Source organism: Hemiscyllium ocellatum, chromosome 28 (assembly GCF_020745735.1).
Source record: "Hemiscyllium ocellatum isolate sHemOce1 chromosome 28, sHemOce1.pat.X.cur, whole genome shotgun sequence".
In the NCBI taxonomy this organism is placed as follows: Eukaryota; Metazoa; Chordata; class Chondrichthyes; order Orectolobiformes; family Hemiscylliidae; genus Hemiscyllium; species Hemiscyllium ocellatum.
Window position 1 is genome coordinate 13,510,123 of NC_083428.1, and position 24,209 is coordinate 13,534,331.

Consider the following 24,209-nt stretch of genomic DNA (forward strand, 5'->3'; position numbering starts at 1 on the left):
TTGAGTGTGTAGTGCTGGAAAAGCACAGCAGGTCAGGCAGTAACTGAGAAGCAGGAAAATCAACGTTTCAAGCAAAAGCCCTTCATAAGGAATGCATGGCAACCCCCCTCTGTCTACAACAGTCTCTACTTGTCCCTAAAGGGGAATAAAATACTGCAGATGAATATGAGACAGCCATATAATACAGGTGGCCAGAGCACAGTAAAACAGGCATAGTTTTGGGATATCTTGAAGGAAGAGGGACAGAAAGATAGCAGATGTTTAGGCATACATAAAGACAGCCACCAACGATGCATGAATTAAAAATGAAAAAGCGAAAGAGGCTAGAATTGGGAGATGTGCAGAGTTCCGGGCAGCTAAAGGGAGTTAAAGTTAAGAAAGAAAAATCTCCTCCCTGTCACACCAGCTCTTTCCTATCAGTGTAAACTAGATCTCTTGCCCAATTCTCTCCCTGTGTCCCACAGTTGTTGCTAGATGTAAAGTGTTCACAGGCAAGTGATCCTGGGGAATAGATTTATGGGTTGGAGTAAAAGAAGGGTCAGGGAAAGAGGGAAACCAGGGAATGGATTCAGCATGGATTAGTGTCTGGCAGGAGACAGACTGGAGGTAAAGGGATTGGGATTTAAATGGGGTAAAATAGGGCGACTGCAGAATGGAATAGACATGGGGACTACTATTCTCTGCAGAGTCCGGAATGTCAAGCATAGGGAGTGGGCGAGGTGCTATGGAAAGTGTAGCAGTAAAATAGCGAATGAAAGTAGGGAAAGGATCCAAAGGTTGAGTGAAAAATGATTTCCACTGTTGAGTGGAAGAGTCAGTAGTATTTGCAAAGGCCACATGAACAAACAGCATGCAATCAGATGTCATATGGCATTTTAATATCATGTGATCAAACTTGCACAACTGACTCCAAGTAGATTTGGCTACACTATTTACATGTGACAAGTTTAGTTCACCGGGAAGTTGCTTTCATTTTTAAAAAAATATCTTTATCAGAACACAAAAGTGCAACCAAGAGATGGCAGTATCACCTCATGTAGCAGTTACATTTAAACATAGAAGTAGAAAAAATATATCACTCAGGTGTCCCCAAAATGTTTTCGTGTTTAGGAGTGCTTTAGGGGCCACTGAGGCACCTAGAAATACATGTTTTGGATACTGACTATATCAAGTTCTCCTACCTCTGTAAAGTTAAGATTATACCACAGCTATTTAACTTGGAGAAACTTGCTCTACATTCTTGTTATCCAAATGGCCTAGATATTCTAATCCCCTTTTGTTCATTGGGTTTGTGCCATTATCCAAATAGTGTCAATCATAAATTCAGGCGTCCATGAGTGAGACTGGCAACCCATGATAAAGTGAAGGCTGATGTTTGCATTGTGAAACAACAGACAGGAACTGGATTGAGGTCCACTCAAACCTGTTGATGATAAAGAGAGAGATGATTCCCAATATAATTCTTATTATTGTTCAATGCAGGTACAGCAAGATTCTCAGAACCTACATCCCATGATTCACAGAGATAGTCAATATTGCCTTTGGATAACAACAATGAGACTAATAAGACTCACATTGTGTGTCAGCGAGTAAAAGAACTCTAGGACCTTCAATACCATCCAAGCCTGAAGGCAGGTTAAACCTTCAGAGAAGAAAAACTGTTGATAGAGGAAATCAGAGTATTCACAATGATGTTAATAGCAATGCTATTCGAGTGAAGGAGAAAGAAGACTTACATTGCAACGTTGTACCAAGGGGGAATAACTTGGAAAGAGGAATTGGTATTTTCAAGGAGAAGGCAGAAAAGTCTGACACAAAATATCACAATCCAGGCAACAAATAACTTTTTGCAAACCAAAGGGACCAATTCCACAGGTTTTGTATTTTCCCGTCTCTCATTAATGCAAAATGTTGGAAACAATCTTTCTGCAACTGACTTGGAAGTACCAGTGTTGTACTGGGATGAACAAAGTTAAAAATCATACAACACCAGGTTATAATCCAACAGATTTACTTGGAAGCACTAGCTATCAGAGCATGATCTTAAGTTCCACAACCATCTGATGAAGGAGCAGCGCTCCAAAAGCTAGTGCTTCCAAATGAACCTGTTGGACTATAACCTGGTGCTGAGAGATTTTTAACTTTCTGCGACTGTAAAGCCAACTTCAATTGGCAGGAAACAGGAAAATTCAATATCTTCTTCCTATCGGTCAACTTTAGGCACGGGTCATCGAGTCAAAGAGATGTACAGCACAGAAACAAGCCCTTCCGTCGAACTTGTCCATGTCAACCAGATATCCCAACCCAATCTAGTCCCACCTGCCAGTACTTGGTCCATATCCCTCTAAACCCTTCCAGTTCATATACCCATCCAGATGCCTTTTAAATGTTGCAATTGTACTAGCCTCTATCACTTCCTCTGGCAGCTCATTCCATACACATACCACCCTCTGCGTGAAAAAGTTGCCCCTTAGGTCTGTTTTAAACATTTACCCTGTCACCCTAAACCTATGCCCTCTAGTTCTGAATTCCCCTACTCAAGAAAAGACTTTGTCTATTTATCCTATCCATGCCACTCAATCTTAGAAACCTCTATAAAGTCACCCCTAAGCCTCGGACGCTCCAGGGAAAATAGCCCCTGCCTATTCAACCTTGCCCTATCGTTCAAAAGCTCCAACCTGCCAACATCCTTGTAAATCTTTTCTGAACCCTTTCAAGTTTCACAACATTCTTCCGATAGGAAGGAGACCATACTTGCGTGCAATATCCAAAAACTGGCCTAACCAACGTCCTGTTCAGCCTCAACATAACCTCCCAACTCCTGTACTCAATACTCTGATCAATAAAGGTAAGCATACCAAACGCCTTCTTCACTATCCTCTCTACCCATGACTCTACTTTCAAGGAACAATGAACCTGCACTCCAAGGTCTCTTTGTTCAACATCACTCCCTAGGACCTTACCTTTAAGTGTATGAGTCCTGCTAAGATTTGCTTTCCTAAAAAGCATCACCTCACATTTATCTCAATTAAACTCCATCTACCCTTCTCAGCCCATTGGCCCATCTGATCGAGATTCTGTTGTAATCTGTGGTAACCTTCTTCGCTGTCCACTACACCTGCAATTTTGTTGTCATCAGTAAACTTACTAACTATACCTCGTATGCTCAAATCCAAATCAATGTTGAATAAATGTTGAAAAATAGTGGACCTGGCATCAATCCTTGTGGCACTCCACTGGTCACAGGCCTCCAGTCTGGAAAACAACCCTCCACCAGCACCTTCTGTCTTCTATGTTTGAGCCAATTCTGTATCCAAAAGGCTAGTTCTCCCTGTATTCCATGAGATCTAACCTTGCTCACAAGTTTTCCATGGGAAACCTTATTGAACACCTGACTGAAGTCCATATAGATCACGTCCACCGCTCTGCCCTCAATGTTCTTTGTTACTTCTTCAAAAAACTCAATCAAGTTTGAGAGACATGATTTCCCACGCACAAAGCCATGTTGACTATCCCTAATCAGTCCTTGCCTTTCCAAAACATGTACATCCTGTCCCTCAGGATTCCCCCCACTACTGACATCAGGCTCACTGGTCTATAGTTCCCTGGCTTGTCCTTACCACCCTTCTTAAACAGTGGCGCCACTTTAGCCAACCTCCAGTCTTCCAGCACCTCACCTGTGACTACTGATGATACAAATATCTCAGCAAGAGGCCCAGCAATCACTTCCCTAGTTTCCCGCAGAGTTTTGGGTACACTTGATCAGATCCGAGGGATTTATCTACTTTTATGTGTTTCAAGACATCCAGCACTTCCTCCTCTGTAATATGGACATTTTTCAACATTCCTATTTCAACGTTTTCTACTTCCCTACATTTTATATCTTCCATTAGGGTGAAAGGAAAGGCTGGTAGGTATAGAGAATGCTGGATGACTAAAGAAACTGAGGGTTTGGTTAAAAAAAAGAAGGAAACATACGTAAGGTATGGACAGGATAGATCGAGTGAATCCTTAGAAGAGTATAAAGGAAGTAGGAAAATACTTAAGAGGGAAATCAGAAGGGCAAAAAGGGGACATGAGATAGCTTTGGCAAACAGAATTAAGGAAATCCAAAGAGTTTTTACAAATACATTAAGGACAAAAGGGTAACTAGGGAGAGAATAGGGCCCCTTGAAGATCAGCAAGGCAGCCTTTGTTTGGAGCCGCAGAAAATGGGGGAGATACTAAATGAGTATTTTGCATCAGTATTTACTGTGGAAAAGGATATGGAAGATATAGACTGGAGGGAAATAGATGGTGACACTTTGCAAAATGTCCATATTACAGAGGAGCAAGTGTTGGATGTCTTGAAACGGGTAAAGGTGGATAAATCCCCAAGACCTGATCAGGTGTACCCGAGAACTCTGTGGGAAACTAGAGAAGCGATTGCTGGGCCTCTTGCTGAGATATTTGTATTATCGATTGTCACAGGTGAGGTGCTGGCAGACTGGAGATTGGCTAATGTGGTGCCACTGTTTAAGAAGGGCGGTAAGGCCAAGCCAGGGGAATTATAGACCAGTGAGCCTGACGTCAGTGGTGGGCAAGTTGTTGGAGAGAATCCTGAGGGACAGGATGCACATGTATTTGGAAAGGCAAGGACTGATTAAGGATAGTCAACATGGCTTTGTGTGTGGGAAATCATGTCTCACAAACTTGGTTGAGTTTTTTGAAGAAGTAACAAAGTGGATTGATGAGGGGCAGAGCGGTAAATGTGATCAATATGGGCTTCAGTAAGGCGTTCGACAAGGTTCCCCATGGGAGACTGATTAGCAAAGTTAGATCTCGCAGAATTCAGGGAGAACTAGCCATTTGGATACAAAACTGGCTCAAACGTAGAAGACAGAGGGTGGTGGTGGAGGGTTGTTTTTCAGACTGGAGGCCTGTGACCAGTGGAGTGCCACAAGAATCAGTGCTGGGTCCTCTACTTATTGTCATTTACATAAATGATTTGGAAGCGTGCATAAGAGGTATAGTTAGTAAGTTTGCAAATGATACCAAAATTGGAGGTGTAGTGGACAGTGAAGAGGGTTACCTCGGATTACAACAGGATCTGGACCAGATGGGCCAATGGGCTGAGAAGTGGCAGATGGAGTTTAATTCAGATAAATGCGAGGTGCTGCATTTTGCGAAAGCAAATCTTACCAGGACTTATATACTTAATGATAAGGTTCTAGGGAGCATTGCTGAACAAAGAGACCTTGGAGTGCAAGTCCATAGCTCCTTGAAAGTGGAGTCACAGGTAGACAAGATAGTGAAGGCGGTGTTTGGTATACTTTCCTTTATTGGTCAGAGTATTGAGTACAGGAGTTGGGAGGTCATGAACAGGACATTGTTGGAATATTGAATGCAATTCTGGTCTCCTTCCTATTGGAAAGATGTTGTGAAACTTGAAAGGATTCAGAAAAGCTTTACAAGGATGTTGCCAGAGTTGGAGGATTTGAGATATAGGGAGAGGCTAAACAGGCTGGGGCTGTTTTCCATGGAGCGTCGGACACTGAGGGGTGACCTTATAGAGGTCTACAAAATTATGAGGGGCATGGATAGGGGAAAGTTATAAAAGAGAACTAAGGGGCAATATTATCACACAGAGGGTGGTAGAGGAAGTGGTGGAGGCTGGTACAATTGCAACATTTAAGAGGCATTTGGATGGATATATGAATAGGAAGGGTTTGGAAGAATATGGGCCACGTGCTGGCAGGTGGGACTAGATTGGGTTGGGATATCTGTTCGGCATGGACGGGTTAGACCGAAGGGTCTGTTTCCAAGCCGGACATCTCTATGACTCTATGTCCTATTCCACAGTAAATACTGATGTAAAATACTCATTTAGCATCTCCCCCATCTCCTGTGGCTCCAAAGGCCACCTTGCTGATCTTTGAGGGGCCCTATACTCTCCCTAGTTACCCTTTTGCCCTTAATGTATTTGTAAAAACCCTTTGGATTCTCCTAAGCTTTGGCAAATAGAGTTTTCTTACGTCCCCTTTTCACCCTTCTGATTTCCCTCTTAAGTAAACTCCTACTGCCTTCATTTGACATATAGGAGAAAGTGAGGACTGCAGATGCTGGAGATCAGAGCAGAAAATGTGTTGCTGGAAAAGCGCAGCAGGACAGGCAGCATCCCAGGATCAGAAGAATCTACGTTTCAGGCATGAGCCTGAAGAAGGGCTCATGTCCGAAACATCGATTCATTTATACCTGGCATATGCTTCCTTCTTTTTCTTAAACAAACCCTCAATTTCTTTAGTCATCCAGCATTCCTTACAACTACCAGCCTTTCCTTTCACCCTAACAGAAATATACTGTCTCTGGACTCACATTATCTAATTTCTGAAGGCTTCCCATTTTCCAGCGTCCCTTTACCTATGAACATCTGCCCCCATCCAGTCAAAATTAGCCTTCCTCCAATTTAAAAATTCAATTTTTAGATCTGGTCTATCCTTTTTCATTTTAAAACTAAGAGTTATGATCACTTGCCCCGAAGTGCTCCCCCATTGACACCTCAGTCACCTGCCCTGCTTTATTTCCCAAGAGTAGACCAAGTATTGACAGTGAAAGTCTTTTTCCTCAGACGATGATGTCAGCTTGTATGAAAGGGAATAACTACAAATTGAGGAGTGATAGATTTAAGACAAATGTCAGAGGCAGGTTCTTGACGCAAACAGTGGTAAGGGCGTGGAATGCCCTACCTGTTAATGTTGTCAACTCAGCCACATTAGGGAGATTTAAGTAATCCTTGGATAAGCACATGGATGATTTTGGGATAGTGTAGGGGGAACGAGCTGAGAATAGTTCACTGGCCCTCAATGTTGTGCTGACCTAAGGGCCTGTTCTGTGCTGTATTGTTCTATGTTCTATTGCACCTTCTCTAGTAGATACATCCACATACTGAATCAGAAAGTTTTCTTATACACACTTAAATTTGTCTCCACCTGAACCCTGAACACTGTGGCAGTCCCAGTCTATGCTTGGAAATTTAAAATCCCCTACCATAACTAATCTATTATTCTTACAGATAACTGATCTTCTTACAAAATTTGTTTCTCAATTTCCTTCTGACTGTTCGGGGGCTGTAAAACAATCCCAATAAGGTGATCAATCCTTTAATTCTAGATTCAACCTAAATAACTTCCCTGGATGTATTTCTGGGAATATCCTCCCTCAGTACAGCTGTAAGGCTATCCCTTGTCAAAAATGCCACTCCCCTTCTTCTGTTTCCCCCCCCTTTCTGTCCTTCCTAAAGCATTTGTATCCTGGAACATTAAGCAGCCCATCCTGAGCTACATTTCTGTAATTGCTATGATCCCCAGTCCCATGCTCCTAACCATGTCCTGAGTTCATCTGCCTTCCCTGTTAGGCCTGAAATAAATGCGGAGTCTAGATTAACGTGGTGCTGGAAAAGCACAGGTCAGGCAGCTTCCGAGGAGCAGGAAAATCGACGTTTCAGGCAAAAGCCCTTCATCAGGAATAAAGGCAGGGAGCCTGCAGGGTGGAGAGATAAATGAGAGGGGGTGGGGTGGGGAGAAAGTAGCATAGAGTACAATAGGTGAATGGGGGTGGGGATGGAAGTGATAGGTCAGAGAGGAGGGTGGGGGAAGATAGCAAAGAGTACAATGGGATAGTGTAGGGGGTCACAGGAACATTTCTCTGTTCCTCGGACTAGATAGACCCCTAGCCCAATTGATCCCTTGAAACATGACACACCCCTCATAGCATTAGAGCCAATCTCAGTACCAATCTCGTGCTATATTCCCCTGAGAATCGATCACCCGCTACCCTTTTCCAAAACAGCATACTTGTGTGAAATGGGGATAACTACAGAAGACACCTGCACTACCTGTCTACCTCTCTTATCTCTTCTGGAGTTAATCCATCTGTGTGACCATATCTGTGACTTTTCTCCCTTCCTATTACTGCCATCCATCACATCCCCTCTTGTAAGTTCTTCATTGCCTCTAACTGACTCTCCAACTGATCCATTTGGTCTGATAGGATTTGAAACCAATCGCATTTATTGCAGATACAATCTTCAGTGACACGTAAACTCTCCCTGAACTCCCACATCCAACAAGAGCAGCATCTTGCTCTACTAAAGGCCGTTTTTGCTTCTTTCAATCTACTCATCCAGAAAATAGCAGTCTTATTCCTCTACAAAACACTGCTCCAGGCTAACTTAATCCTTCTAGCTTATATTTTGAAGTTTAATCAAGAGACATATCTCAATAAAAGATAATCAAGAAAGAACCCATTGTACTCACTAATGCAGACTTACTGCAAGACCACATTTAAAAATATTCATTTATCTGTTTTTGTGCTGCAACCTCTCCCAAACAGGTTCCTCCAAGATCAGTTGTGAATTTCACTGTTTGGTGATTTTCCCAGACGCACTCTGATGTCCAGCGATACATGAATTCAAACAGCAAAGGCAAACTGTGCAGGTTCACTGCTGGGTCAGTTAGCAGTGTGGGTTTCTTTTTCTCTCTCTCTTGCACTGACCTCACCATGTGCTGCCTTTGTCTGTTCCTCTCCCTTTTAAAAGTGCTGTTGTTTTGACTTTTTTATTCTCCAAAGTTCCAAAACAATGCAACAGCATGTAAAACCGTAATTGCTGCTCCTAGAATTAGAGGAAATCACCTCCAACACCCGAAATACCTCACAAAAAAGGAACAGGCGTTACAGCCAGAAATTTTTCCCATCCTCCATCTTGAAGTGCAGACCCAAACCAATCCATCAATAATACCTTTCAAAGGGATGGTATCTGGCAAATCTGATGACAGCCAATAAAAGGCAGAGGCAAACGTCTTTTAAAATGTCCTCCAAACAGAATTTAGAAATGAAACATTAAAAACAGATGTAACTAAAATAATGAAGCTTGTTAATCAGCAAGCAACTAGAAATAAGTAATTTTGTTGAACCAATGGCTAGAGACTTCGAAAACATCCGACAATGGAATCTGGGATAAATAACTCAGAATATTCCATGAATACAGTCGCAGATAATGGAGATCAAAAACTACCAAGAACTGGAATGGTTACAAGAAGAACTCTTAGGCATAGTACTGGACATAGCTAAGCCAGGAAATTCAGACGGCCACTATAATGGGGAATATTAGGGGAACATACAAAGGCATCAAGGCGGCACTAGGACCAGCTCAGTGCAAGACAACCCCCCTCAAATCCTGTACTGGGGATGTAACCACAAAGTCCAGGTGGAGAGGCGGGTTGAACACTAGTCTGATCTCTACACCAGAGAGTATACAGTGTCTACTTCAGCACCTGATGCCATCACTTTCTTGCTGACCATGGATGAGCTAGACGTAGAGCCATCAGTAGAAAAGCTCAGCAAAGCCACTGACGGCCTGGCTTCAGGTAAGGCCCCGGCTAGCGATGGGATTCCTCTTGATCCGATCAAGTGCGGCAAGACTATCTTACTGCTCATCGCATGAAGTCCTCTGTTAGTGCTGGCAAGAAGGAGCTGCACTGCAGGCCATGAGGGATGCCAAGATCATTGTCCTCGACAAGAACAAGGGCGAGAGAAGCAACTACAGATGCATCTCTCCCCTAAACACTGTCAGCAAAGTCTTTGCTCAGGTTACCTTGACTCACCTACTGAAACTGGCAGAATGTGTATACCCAGAATCAGTGTAGATTCTGAGCTAAAAGGACAACAGTAGACATGATATTCGCCCTTCACCAACTGCAGGAGAAGTGCAGAGAACAGAAAGTGCCCCTGCATATCGCTTTCATCGACCTAACCAAGGCTTTCAACCTGGTCAGCAGAAAGGGCCTTTTCAAGCTTCTCCCGAAGATTGGTTGTCCACTGAAACTGCTGAGCATGATAGAATCCTTCCACAGTAACATGAGGTGGATAGTGCAGTTCAACAGCAGCTCTTCGGAGCCCTTTGACATCTGCAGCAGCGTCAAACAAGGCTGCGTCCTTGCTCCCACACACTTTTGGATTTTTGTTGTGCTCCTGAAACATGCCTTTGGTACCACAACAGAGGGGATTTACCTAGACAGTAGATCAAATGGCAGGCTCTTCAACTTGGCCCGCTCAGAGCCAAAACAAAAGTGGGTGTGGCGCTCATCAAGAACATGCTGTTTGCTGATGATGCTGCAGTTGCAAGACACACCCAGCAGGAACTCCTGTTACTTTCTCACGCTTTCAAGGATTTTGGGCTATATGTCTGAAGACGATGAGCATCCTGGGACAGGACACAGTGGCACCACCAGTCATCACTATTGAACTATCGATGAATATGAACTCAATGTTATCCATCAGTTAACCTACCTTGACTGTACTGTCACTGATAACCTCACCTTGGACACAGATCGACAAGAGAATCGGGAAAGCAACCTCAACTCTTGCTAGCCTCACGACTGGAGTATGGACAAATCCCAAGCTGACAGTGAAGACAAAAATTTCAGCTTGGGATTTGTTCATTGTTAAAGTACATTTGAGAATGTAACGTTAAAAAACAGTTTTGCAATTTACATATGGAAGAACTGGAACTAACATGGTCATTCTAAAAGATGACAGACTTAAACAATCCAGGCCTTTTTCCAATATACAATTTCAGTTACATCACACTTTAAACTTTTGCTATAAATTCAGTCTTACAATCTTATACTCCACAACCACCTGAAGGAGCAGCACTCCGAAAGCTGGTGCTTCCAAATAAACCTGTCAGACTGTAACCTGGAGTTGTGTGATTTTTAACTGCATCATAAGCATACTGCTGTACAGCAGTGAAACGTGGACTACATATGCCGAACAGAAGACAAGACTGAACACCTTACACTTGAGGGGCATCTACCAAACCATGAGCATATCCTGGCAAGACAGTGTCCAGCACAGCGGTCCTATCTCACGCTGGTCTTCCCAGCTTGTACACTCTGCTCAGACAGCAGAGACTGCGCTGGCTGGGCCACATCCATCACATGGAGGATGGCCACATCCCAAAGGATATCCTCTATGGAGTGCTTGCATCCAGAAAGAGACGCACTGGGTATTCCCAGCTGCACTACAAGGACATCTGCATGAGGGACATGAAGGCGCTTGATATTGTGACAGAGGCCTGGGAAAGGCTTGCAGCTGACCACATGAGATGGAGAAGCACCCTGAACCAACACCTCAAACCCGGGGTAAAGAAGCTGATGAGCTCCAGCTCTAGCAGATCGACGACCACATACAGGTATGACCTCTGCAACTGGGACTGTCACTCCAGCATTGGTCACTTCACTCACAAGTGACGCTTTTTCAGGGAAGCAGAAAGCCAGGACAACGAGGATGCAACCCACAGTCAGCCATGACCGAAAGGGGCCTCACTCACTCACAGCAAGATTTATAGATTATCTGGTAGTTGAGATAAAAATTTAACACTTGCATTTATATCACAACTTTTATGAACTAAGGACAGTTCTAAATGTTTAACATCTAATGAATCCCTCTGTAGAGAAGTTGTAGTGCAGAAAATGTGGCAGCCAATTTGCAGATAATAAGGTCTCACAACAGATCATCTGTTCCATTGTGAGCCTACTCCAGACTGAGGAGGAATTGTGGGAATAAGTCAGCCACACCCCACAGAAAGTGGAAGATGACTGAGAGGAAGAGGAGGTAATGAATTCAGAGTTCTGTGTTGGCATTAGTACCACTGCCACTTAGCCTGAGTCAAGGACGACATGATGCTGTTGCTGAGTTTCCTCCAGGTACTCTTGTTTCCTTCGACAGTCCAAAAATGTGCAGCTTAGGTGGACTAACCATGCTAAATTGCCCACAGTATCTGAGTAAGATGGGTTAATCATGAAAATGTGGGGATAGGTCAGTGTGGAATATTCTTCTGAAGGTCGGTGCAGGCTTGATGGGCCGGATGACTTCCTTTTGCACCATAAGGATAGTGCTCTGATGCTGGAGATGTGAAGCAAAAATAGAAATTGCAGGTGAATCTCCACAGATCTGGCAGCTTCTGTGGATAAAAAGTCAAGGTAACATTTTTAGTCTGGCATTCTAATGAAGTGTCACTGGATTTGAAACATAACTCTGCTTTCTTCCCACAAATGCTGTGATTTCCCATAGAGATTTATCAGTAATTTCTGTGTTTCTGATACTAATTCCTACCATGATTCAATTGGAAGCACTCACTTGAGGAAGTGAAACCCAACCTCATGTCCTGCTCCAAACATGATTGCTATTTAGACTGCTGCTGAAGGAGCACTGCTGTGATGCAGGAGACCAGATGGGACTAGTCAGAGAGAAAATGAAGTTCTCTCCGCACAGCCCTGGCCAATATTTATCTTATATTTTTTAATCAATTATACCCTGCTGAAGCAAATGTAACTTAAACCTGGTCCTCTTGGACCAGAGATAGGGACACTACCACTGAACCACATGAAACCAGAGGATGTGCAAACTCCACATAGACAATCCCCCAAGGTTGGAACTGAACCCAGGTCCCTGGCACTGAAGCTGCAGTGGTAACCACTGAGCCACCATATCACCCCAGAGCTGCAGTTCTTCGTTTTATTCTGGCATTTAGTATATTCAGTTTGGGACACAGAATTGCAGTTTATCTTCTTGTAGAATTGCAGACCGAGGTATAATGCTGGAGACTGAATTTGAAAGCTCCCAGGATTCCAACATGCAATTAAAGTTGATCTACTGATTGAAGCACAGCTAACATGTCAATGTTTTGATTTCAGCATTCAGCCAGTGCTTACCACTTTAGTAGTTTTCTTTTGGACTCTAAACTGAAATGGATATTGGGCTGCTATAACTGGATTACCAGGGATGTTATGCAACTTGAAAATCAAGTGCTGCATATATTGTTGATCTATGCAAAGTATCAGCTGCAATGGGGTGGAAGAGTGTGTGCGCGGTGGGGAGGGGGTGAATCACAGTTAACAACATTCAACCAAACAGCCCTCTGGTTCAGCTAGAGATTATTAAAAAGCCTCACGTAGAGGTGCTAAGGGAATGGAAGAAACATCCAGAACATATCCATCTGCCCCTCGTGTGGACAAGATGCAAAAAACCCAAGAAAGTTTAAAAGTTTAATACAAGAAAAGCTACTTTGATCGATCATTGAAGGATGAGTTACTTTACAGACAACAGTGTATCATTAAAAAAAAAGGACTGTGACAACAAGGGGCTGAAAGATTACAGGCATGATCTTATTGGATGATGGAGCAGAGCTGATGGACCAAATGATTCACTCTTTCTCAAATTTGTATGTATATATTGTGATAGTGCTGGGGTTTTAAGAGGTTATTTCATCCTTGTTCTTAAAAGAGGTATTAAGACAGAAGAATATCCTTGCCAACTTTTATTGGTGCACCATCGAGAGCAATCTGTTTGGATTTATCATTACCTGGTATGGCAACTGTACCATTTAAGATTGGAGACAGTTACAGAGAGTGGTGAACTCAGCACAGACAATCAAAAAGGCCAACTACCAGGCCCGCTGTCAAGGAAAGGCACCAGCATTCTCAAAGATCCATCCCATCCTGCCATGTTTTTTCTATAACCTCTACCATCGGGGAAAAGGTACAGAAACCAGAACACACACACATCAGTCGACTTCTAAACAGTTTCTACCCTACTGCTGTTAGAATTACTGAATGGACTCTCAAACTCTTAACATTCACCTACATCTGCGTTTTTGTTTTTGTCACTGTTTACCTATTATTTGTCGATGCTACTTAAACTCTGATCTGCCTGTATTGCTCGCAAGACAAAGCTTTTCACTGTGCCTTGGTACACGTGACAATAAATTCAATTCAATTCAGGTTCTGAGCTGTTCAGGTGGAAAGCCAATAAACAGCTTGAGGGGCCTTATTTTATTTTAAAAAGTTGGAACAATAGAAGCAACCAGAATGTGTGGCCATACCCCCACAGAAGCGGAGTCTTAAGTTTTTGCAGCAGCAGTTGTTGCTGGGATCTCAGCAGGGGTGGAAGGCAGTGAACCTCTCCAGTCTGCTACCCTCCGTTTTCTCTGGATGCTGTTCCACTTGGGTTGCTGGAGTTACACGTGAAACAGTTGTGTTTTCAGAATTTACATTTTGCCAAGGGTGGGTATATAGGGTTATAATATTGGAATAGTTATTATTTTGTCACAACATAATCTATTATTCTGTTAAACTTTTCTAGTTCCTCTTTCTTTTGTTGTATGCTAATTATCATGTTTTAGTAAATTGTTTAATGAGGAGTAGTTTGACCAATCAAATTGCAACTGGAATACAGTACCTCACATTTACCTTCAAAATTAGTAGTAGTTTGGGTCGAGGCTACCTTCTTAACATAATATTTGAGTGGTCTGGTCTGGTGTATAATATCTACTCACATGAACTTCACTTTAAGGGCAACAAAGTACCAATAATTGATTAAGTTTCAATAGTTAATGATTAAGTTAGCTGAACAACAGATGTAATGCTAACTCCATCTATCTAATCATTTATATTCCAATGGCATATATATTCTTTTGTACTTCTGGAAACTAAATGCTTGTGACATAAAGTGCTCAACTGCATTTGGTAGCAGATAAATGTTACATAATTCTGTGCAAGGCCAGATACTCTGCAAACCATCCTAATGTAGAGCAGGTTAATTTATTACCCTTATAAGAATCACACCCCATCAGATGACAAAAACAAAACAGTGTTTGTATAGTAAGAAACTTGTTGCCCCAGAATCAATAACATTTAGTTGGACTACTTAAATACTAGTCAGCTCTTGCTTCTTGCTACAAATATGGAATGCAAAGATAATCCCAGACAACTTTTCTCTCCTGCCAGTTTTCAAACTCTCGTCTCCACTCCCCTCACCAAGTGCAAGGAGTTTGTGAATTTCTAATCGATTCCATCCGATTAGCTTCCTCTGCCACTTTGCTCATCCTAGCAAATCAACATCCCCATTTCCAAACCTGAACTTGTATCTTTCTCTAGCTTTGCTCCCATCTTTCCCCTCAATCTTTCAGATATCACCTTTCCTATGAACTCCACCTCCATTGCTTGGCTTTATGCTGTTACATGAGTGACCAATTTCAATACCTGTCTCCAAAATATCTGAACAACACAGTGGATCTTACGTTCCTTGCATGTTTATGTTGGAAACTGTGTACTCATACATCAGTTTGATCAGAGTACTGTGATATCTAACTTGTGCTCTCTTCTGGCTACTGTCCAGCCATACTGTGCTCTGTTTGCTTTGTTGATTGTTGCTCCAGTGACTGTGCACAGAAGTACAAGTCTATCCATATTCTCAATTTCATCTTTGGTATTTCACATTAAGATGACCAAGCTATGAGCAACTGATAAAAATTGACATCTAAAGATTTATCACAATTTTTTTTGGAAATCAAGAGGATGTTGTGAAATGCTGCACCAGAAAATTCAGAACATGTAATATGACTGACAGAAGCACCATAGCAGAGAACCTTTAAACCTGATTAAAAGCAAGGAGTCAGGCAGACTTGCTAAATCTTTAAACAAATCTAAACACTCGATGCAGAATAGCAGATGTATACAAAATATGGTCAAAGTTAATGAACATCAGTAACTTTCCAATTAAAATGCTTTGTTTAAAAAAATTGTACGTATAGCACATGCTGTAAAGCTCAAATGTATAATTTAATTTTACACCTAGAAGAGCTCCACACTCCTTCAAACAGATATTGTTTACTAAATAAAACTAAGTAAATGGAGACAAAACATTTAGAAATAGAAGAGGGAAAAGAGATTTCAGAACAGCAAGATGAAACGTTTTAATGAGAACGGGCAAATTGTTCCACAAAACACAAATCGCTGCCCGGGGGGGGGGGGGGTCATTCAAAATAATCAATGTCTACAAACATTTTTCTTTGCATATTAAGGACAAGTTTAATAGGATAAAGTTGCCACTAAGATAATTATTGCAATAGGAAATAAAAAGTATCCACAACCTAGCCTATCTTTTGTATCCGCACTTCATAGCATTTTGAGATATTTGAAATGTGAAATCTTTTTCTTCTCTATCAGCAAGTATTGGCTTCTAACATTCTATGTAATTGTGCAGTAAAATAACGACAAATTGCAAGCGATATAGGAACAAAATTTATTCCAATTTCAAACAGAGAATTTCAGGAGAAGGATATGAAAATCAAGTCCATGTTTCCATGAGGGTCAAGCAACAGAGGTCAAATTAAACTATTACAAAATTATGGCCGAAAAATACTGTATTAATAACCAGTAAGACCCTTCTCAGGTAATTATTGTACAAGATTTGTTTTACTTCAAAAACTAGGCCCCTCCAAAACAACAATACATGCATTAAAATGACACAATTTAAAAACAGCAGATATAGCTCTTAAATAGTTTAAAGTTTCCTTTTAACAGGACTTAATATACAAGTCCAACCTAAATTTCCACCACATTGGCACTTGTAGAGAGTCTGGCACTACAAAGAAGGGACTTGGCACACTTTAATTCATTATTCTACATAATTTACATTTGGTTTACTTAAAAAAGTCTGTGAAAGATCAGTAATACATATTTTAGTTCAATACACCACTGCTGATGGCTGCCATGCTTCAATTTTCTTCAAAAGGTTACAAGCATAGAAATACACAACAAAAGATGGAAGTTTGAAGATTCCACCAAATGAATACTAAAATGTTAACAACCCAGGTCTATGACAGAACATTTACTTTGCATGAAGCCAGGACATTTACAGAGGTATAATATTCATTCTATATACAACCTTACTGAAGCCCATGACAACTTTTCAGCTCAAAATGCATTATTCCCAAATAACTGAACAGGCTTATTTTTCCACATTTAGTTTTTAGTACCTTAAATATAGCAAGGACGCTTCTATGATTTGCTGTGTTTAGGCAAAGTCTTATCAGATTGTTGTTTCCATAATCTCCCTTCCTGCATATATCTCTGTTGACGATGATGCTCATTAGTGTTACTTGCTGTCTAAGCAATAAGCTGCAAGATTTAAATTCTCCTGTCACCCCATTTTGTTGCTTACAAAACGTCCCTATTCAGCAATGCAATTTGGAAACTTAAGACAAAGTAGTTACTTTGTGGCTCTGCAGGAGCTATAGATACCACTTTCTCCATTAAAATGGCCAGAGATGATGTATTGAGTGTTTTCTCCCACCAACTCCTCTACCAATGGCTAACTAAAAATGATATGCAAATGTTTGCTTATCATCATAGCACAAAAACATTCAAATTCACATCTTATTACTAAACTTGTCAGTTAAGTTCATCCATATGGTTTGCTTTCTCAAATGCTATGTTTATAATAGTTGCGCCCACTAACACCACCAAACTCTACAGCCTCAGTCCGACTTACTCTTTTACATTAAAGCTCTCTCTTTATAGTCTTCAAACATTGCGGAATGTTGCCACATTCACATTTAGTGCTGTTCCCTTTTTAACATTGCAAGGAAAAAACATGCTATCCTAGCATTTGTAATACAACTATAAAACCAACATTCAAACAATATGGAATTTCTAACGTAAGATCAATCTTAAATGTCCCTGTGAAAACGAGCATAGCCAGGCCCCTAATAATTAATGCTGTAACATCAGTTTACTTCAGTACATGACAATAAACCTAATTCTAATAAGCAGAAGCAAAGGCTAAATCCAATGAAGAGAACAAGAATGTAAAGAAGCGTCTGGAAAATAAGGCTACTACAAATAAAATTAAATGGAAAGACACTAGTTGGTAAACTAGGAGCACAAACTAAATAAATACTCATTCCTCCATTCTTGCCAGGAACTTTAAATTTCTCCCCTGTTTTACATATCGTTTCCATGTAGGACTGTGGGCTTCATACTTATTCCAAGGTTTCACAAAAATATTCCATTTTGAGACACCAAGTTCCATACAGGTCAATCTATTTATTTATTTCACTCTTTCTAATGGGCGAATTCTTCGACCTTCATTTGGGAACTCTTCATAATGTCATAATAAAATTGAGAAATTCCAGGTACAGGCCAATGTTCCAACACTCAAATGCAGTGCTTTGAACTCTGATCGAAAGTTAGTAACTCCTTTTGCAAAAGGCCATTTGGCACTTCATTAGTACATACCTTTCAACATAACAAATGTTATACTATAAACATTACAATCTAGTTCACAGCAAAACATTCATCTGTAAATTACAAGGTGTAAGGACAACTTCACGCACATGAATTAAACATGGTAACTGACTTAAGCTGTTGACATGAATTTGTTGTTCCTCATGGAACAGCCAAAGCGGAGGTGAGGGAAGCGAGATTGATTAGTACTTGCAAACTGCAAAACAAATGAATTTTTTCAGCAATTATTAATCCACGTTATAAAAATGATTATTTGGCAATTGACAAGGTAACAAAAATAAATTAAGATTTTTAAAAATGTTAGCCCAAATAATTGTAAAATAGGTTTTAAGTTGCACCATTTTGTGCTTTTAAAAAAGTAGTTAGTTCAACAAACTGCATACTCGAATTAAGGAACAAACATTTAATTGATTTTAGCTTGTAATAAAAGTTTTCACATATTACAGAAATAATCCCAATCCTCTAACATTTGCCTACCTGTATACAAGCATTGTTTCATATTTAAACAAAATACTCTGTCCATCATAATCTAGACATTTCTGATTAACTTGTTCAGGGATGTGACTGTACACCTCTGGAGCAGTATGACTCGAACACAAGCCTTCTGGCTCAGAGGCACAGGTATTACCACTATGTCACAAGAATCCCTAAGCTAAGAAATAAGCAAGCAGTAAAGAACCATGGTACATTCAGTTACCATAGCTACTCAATCCCCAATTTCCCTAAATATTCACAGAACAGTGGCAAAAGCAGAAGCTTGCGATAGTGAAAGTGATGTGGAAAAATAGCCTAGACAGTTTTCAATACTGTAGAACAGATAGCCAGGAAGATTACTACAATAATGCAATTACTAATATGCCAGTATATTTTTAAAAATCAAACGTTTTCTTGTTCTCAAATAAAACAAATTAAAATAGGTTTTCTGACAGAAGCTTGGTCCCCTGGTTTAAATACAATACAAAAGAGACATTTCCCATTTAGTTTCCTATATTATGCAAGCATATGCTATACATTTTATACATTTTTTGCAAATCTGGCTAAAAATTTAAACTACCTATCACCCTCAATTTTTAAAATTATTTTTCCTTATACAGGGACCCATATTCACAAAAGTAAATGTGCAAAAAGTGTAAATTGGAATCCCAACACTATGCATTCTATGTAATCTTTTCTGACTATGGGCCCATGTTCTCAACAACATGCTTGCAAGTTATGCATAACAACAATATTAAAACTGCACTGAACCCAGGCCAAGTATGGATCACCCAGTTAGTTTAAAACTTGCGTTTATTCTTAAAACTCTTGCATCCAAAGTGAAAGGAATTTTTCCTTGGAAACTCTAGATGACAATAGGTATAAAGTGAATCAAAATATTATTTACACAGGTTGGCTGGCTTTAAAGATAAAACAAGTTACACTTATTTGTCAAATATTGAGTGAAAATTAATGCTTTGAAAATATTAGATTTTAATTTCAACTGTGACATATACATGCAGACTTCAACTGACTAATCCTGACTGGAGGTGGGAAACTTATTCAAAAGCTAAATGTTCTGAAACTATCAAATCCACAACTACTGCAAATAAACCTCTTCTTTAAAAAAAAAGTCAGTTTTTTCTTTCTAAGGAACTTGGGACTTGGTCAGCTACTTTCAGCTAAAAGTTCACCAACAACTCAAAAGATTGCTTAGGATAATTCAAGAATATTTTTTCTGCCATTTTTGAATAAAACAAAACTGTATGCTCACAAATTCAGCCTCAGAATTTTGCTTTCACTGAAACAAATAGTTAATTTGAAACAAATTATAGAATTGCTACATATTGAAAATATTAGAACATAATGTGACCGCTGAAAATCTGCAATAGTAATCTGAAACAATATTATCCACCGCAAATTTCAATTTGTTCACTAGCATTCAAACAAAACATGTATACACATTGTACACAAGATGATATTCATTTTTAATTAACTCATGTGGTGAAAGGATTGCCACCATTTAAAAAACCACGTTGGGGAAACTAAGTTCCTGCTGCATTAAATTCTGCAAAAGTCAGCTCTAGAAATGTGGACATCGGTAGCATGAGGGCAAATATCTAAAATGTATCCTCAATTATAAGCACGCATATTCCATTATGTGGTATGTTTAGCTGAAACAATCTATTGCATGCTGACAAGTAAAACCTTTACTGTCTGTTAGATTTTAGACATTTAGATTGCTTGCAGTCAGGATAACTGTATTTTATCAATTTTGAAATTTTATTGAGCAAACCTAGTTTTCCACAAATCACTATTAAACATATCCACATCCCTTGGTTAATTAAAATTTCATTATGTTTTGATTTCACTCTTGAATTGCACAGATATCTTACAGTTAAATGTGAATTTTTGAATTGTTAGTAAGTTTAAATGTAAGGGGAATAAAAGACAAATCAGAGTAACAATCTTTGTTCTAGCCCTATAGAATAAAACTTCAGGGTGTATATTACTGGCAAAAAATCATTTTGGGATTAGGTAAGGCACTCCTCTGCTTTACTTCATTGCCATAAAATTCAACAAAGATAAACACTATTTTATCTCTCCCCAGACAATTTCCACATTTTCATTTTAAAATAATTTTAACTGGGCAAAATTAGGTGTTCACACAGTCTAATCCTGTCAAAACTTCCAAGGCCTTTCATGTAAACTTGAGTAAGGAAACCTAATGCCATGTTACCATACTGGTTTATTAAAACAATGGCATTTAGTTTTTACAGAATAGCTTTGCAGGATATTGGAGTGTTTAGCAATGGTATGTAGTGTACACAATATTTGGCTGTTTTCGCAGCAGGTCTAAGTAGACCAAGGACATGTAAAACTTAGCAAAAACAATCAGAATTTACCATCAGCCCTCCCTGACAGTTAGGTATTTTAAATGAAACCAAATGTTTATGGCAGGTATTATTCCCATATGCAAAAACTCTGGAAACAACCTTTTCAAAAAGCTCTATAAAGTTGCTTTGGCATTTCCAAATTCCTTAGATTTTCTGTAGGTAGGCCCACAAGATCTTACAAGCTAAATGGTGCCACATTTATACTCTTATATGCATCTGCTCTGATATGGCATACGTTTAATTTTTAAAAATCCTTTTCAAAAAGGGCACTGAACTTCGTGACTGCATTATGGTGAATGCAAAATGATAATACTCACCAAAAATAAAAATCAGTAATATAAACATAGTTGTATTACTTGATTTGACAGTCAAGTACTAATCATATTTTAATAAAGATGAATTAAGGGCTGGAATGACAGGTTCTTGCTACCACCTGTTTTCACATAGATCTGCCAATCAAAACCTTTAACACTTATCTGCTCTTCCATGCAATATGAATAAACTATTAAGTAGACATGAAAACATTTTGAAACCAAATAACACTCTCTCACCATTACATTTCATTATATCAAATTCACAGCTGACAAAATCACAATTTCAACCACATTTGAAATAATGTCTACAATTTGAGATTTATTTAGTTCTGAATCATTCGTCTGGAATTCCATTATTATAAAATAAAACAGAAATCAATTAGCTAAGATTATATGTTTGAGCAGTGATACTTGAAAAAGCATTTTAGATTATAGTCAAACAGCAAAATGCTGCAACTTTCAACAGTTGATGCTCGAACTCATCCTCTTTAACATATCCCAGTTGTTTTAGTGTGATTAAAAACTATTGAGTACTAAATCAATTATGATAATTTTGGACATGAAGCCCTTTTTGTAGCCAAATGCCTGGAGCAAGTGACAGGGCACCCCTGCTGGTGAAGTCAGTAGGTACAACGAAAAGGCATCATTAAGGTTTATACACCAAGTATACTGAATAGGTGGCAGCATGATGATTTGAATGCAGGATAAACATGCATCGCCAACTACATTAAAAGGAAAAGAAAAAGAAAAGCACAGATATCAGTTTTTTTTCTATAGATGCCATCTCTACCAAACCACAGTATTTAAACCACGAGTGTGGGATGTAGCAATTGTACCAGAAAGGCTGCCTACAACTTCTAACATTACAAAGTAGTCCTGATATTTGTTTGGCGAGATCAAACCTTCTCAACTTAAGGTACAATATATTTATGGCACTGTGCAGCATGTATTAAAGCCATTCTTTCACTTTTGTACAGAGAAATCACTCAAATTAAGAGCTGTGTAGTGCAACTTTCTTGCCACCTGCATTCCTATAAAACACAGAGGTCTTCTTTTTAAACAGGCCTGATATCATACCAATGTTTTAAAAAAAAATCTGTAAAAGTACCTGACCACGTTAAAACTAACTTGCTATTAAAAACTTTCAAGGTTAAAACCCCTCAGCTGAAAAAAAGCATAAACTTTCAACTTCTGTTTAGCAAGTCACCCTAAAAAAAACTCCACAACTTGCCACTGTAGTGTACAGCAGTTAAAAAAAAAATCAAAGTTTGGCAACAGCTGAGCATCTGTAAACCAACTCATACAGAAACATTCTAATCTGAAATCAAGCCTAAGTATACTGGTCCATAAATTAGATAAATACACTTATTTCTTTATACTAGATTTGGCTTCATTTATTTGCCAAGTAATCATTATTTCCACTTCTCAGGTTTCTAAGTACTTAAGCCAATTCCACCCCCCTCCCAGTTTCCATGATATTTGCTCAACCTGCTAATGCTTCGTGAGCTCCCATCTTTGTAGTCCATGGCTGAAATACAGCAAGTAGCAAACTATATGTATAACATCAATAATTTATTTTTAAAAAAATCAAAAAATAAATCACAGTATCAATACGTTCTCATTGATCAGAAAAAAAAAACAAATAAACTAGAAACAGTACATCAATTATGCAAGTGATGGCTTGGTTTCTGTCAGACAGAGCCCTGAAACATCACCACTGTGCATCACAGAGCATATCTGCGATCAGACAGCAGAAGGAGCAGAAGGCCAGCAAAACTGAAAGAGCAGAGGGGAGGGGATGGCATTGCATTTTGATTTTGCAAGTGGAATAACACCTGCTATTCTTCATTTGAACAAGCATTAGAGAGATTGTAGCTCAAGCCAACTATCTGTTATACAGCTAGTTATTAAGTGATATTTGAAAATATGGAAACGTAGATTGGCACCCAAAAAGATGCACATTAAAAAGGTGTCTCCCTGCCCCTCCCCGATCCTGTATTGAATAAAACCATTTTCTTGTTTTAGAAGAAGCTACAACTCTGTGGACACACACAGACAAGAATCCAGGATGACAATTAGCAGTTTGCAAACTTCACAGATCATAACAATTGCGGTCATTATGGTTTAAATTTTCTTTTCTCCTTTTCTCTGGTCTGGTCAGACCAAATTGTACTCCTTTAGATTCAGCTGCAGAATTGTATCTTTGACAGCTGCAAAGACGAAACGGATGTTCTCTGTATCTGTGGCACATGTGAAGTGAGAGTAGATGATTTTGTCACTATCAGGATTCAGGTCAACAAACATCTTCAGAATGAATTCTCGTGCAGCCTGCGCATCTCTCTGTGGACCTATAAAACAGACAAAATGGCAATTTTCTTTCCTCTTTGTCCATAAGTTCTAGAAAATAAGATAGTACTGTTCTAAAATATTACCTAGCATTGTAATGCCTGATAAGCAACCAATAGCTTCTTAATAATGCATAGCAATGTCACCTCAACTAAACTACTGCTTTACAATGTTGCAGTTCAAATTTTGGGAGGCTGAGCCTAAAAGATGAGTTCTCACTTATTTTGTAATATGCAACTTTTCTTCTGATAAACAAACTCCACCTTCAGACCTTGCATTCCATGCATGTGCAAACTAACTAGCGAAGATGTAAAAAAAAATTGGCACATACAGCATCATGTCTGACAATGCCAGCAGAGCAGTTTGCCTCCTGGCCCAAAGGTCACGTTGTCAAAAAATACCCAGTTGGAAACAAATCATCTTTGCTGCTGGCAAACAGATTCTGATTGGTTGAGACATTGCCATTTTCTGCTTCATTGCACAAGACAGTCACCTATCCTCTTGCATTGGAACAGGTGCAGTGCCTGCATGTGCTTTTTTCCTGTCTGCGA

General features: G+C 39.6%; 1 protein-coding gene across 1 annotated transcript in view; it reads right to left on the reverse strand.

The window, feature by feature from the left end:
* Positions 1-16,108: 16,108 nt before the first annotated feature.
* LOC132829128 (guanine nucleotide-binding protein G(q) subunit alpha-like) overlaps positions 16,109-24,209 on the reverse strand; it is a 112,197-nt gene continuing 104,096 nt past the window's right edge. The window contains exon 7 of the mRNA XM_060846451.1: positions 16,109-23,660. Coding sequence (XP_060702434.1) covers positions 23,470-23,660 — 191 coding nt within the window. The 3' untranslated portion in view covers positions 16,109-23,469. The remainder of the gene's footprint in view (positions 23,661-24,209) is intronic.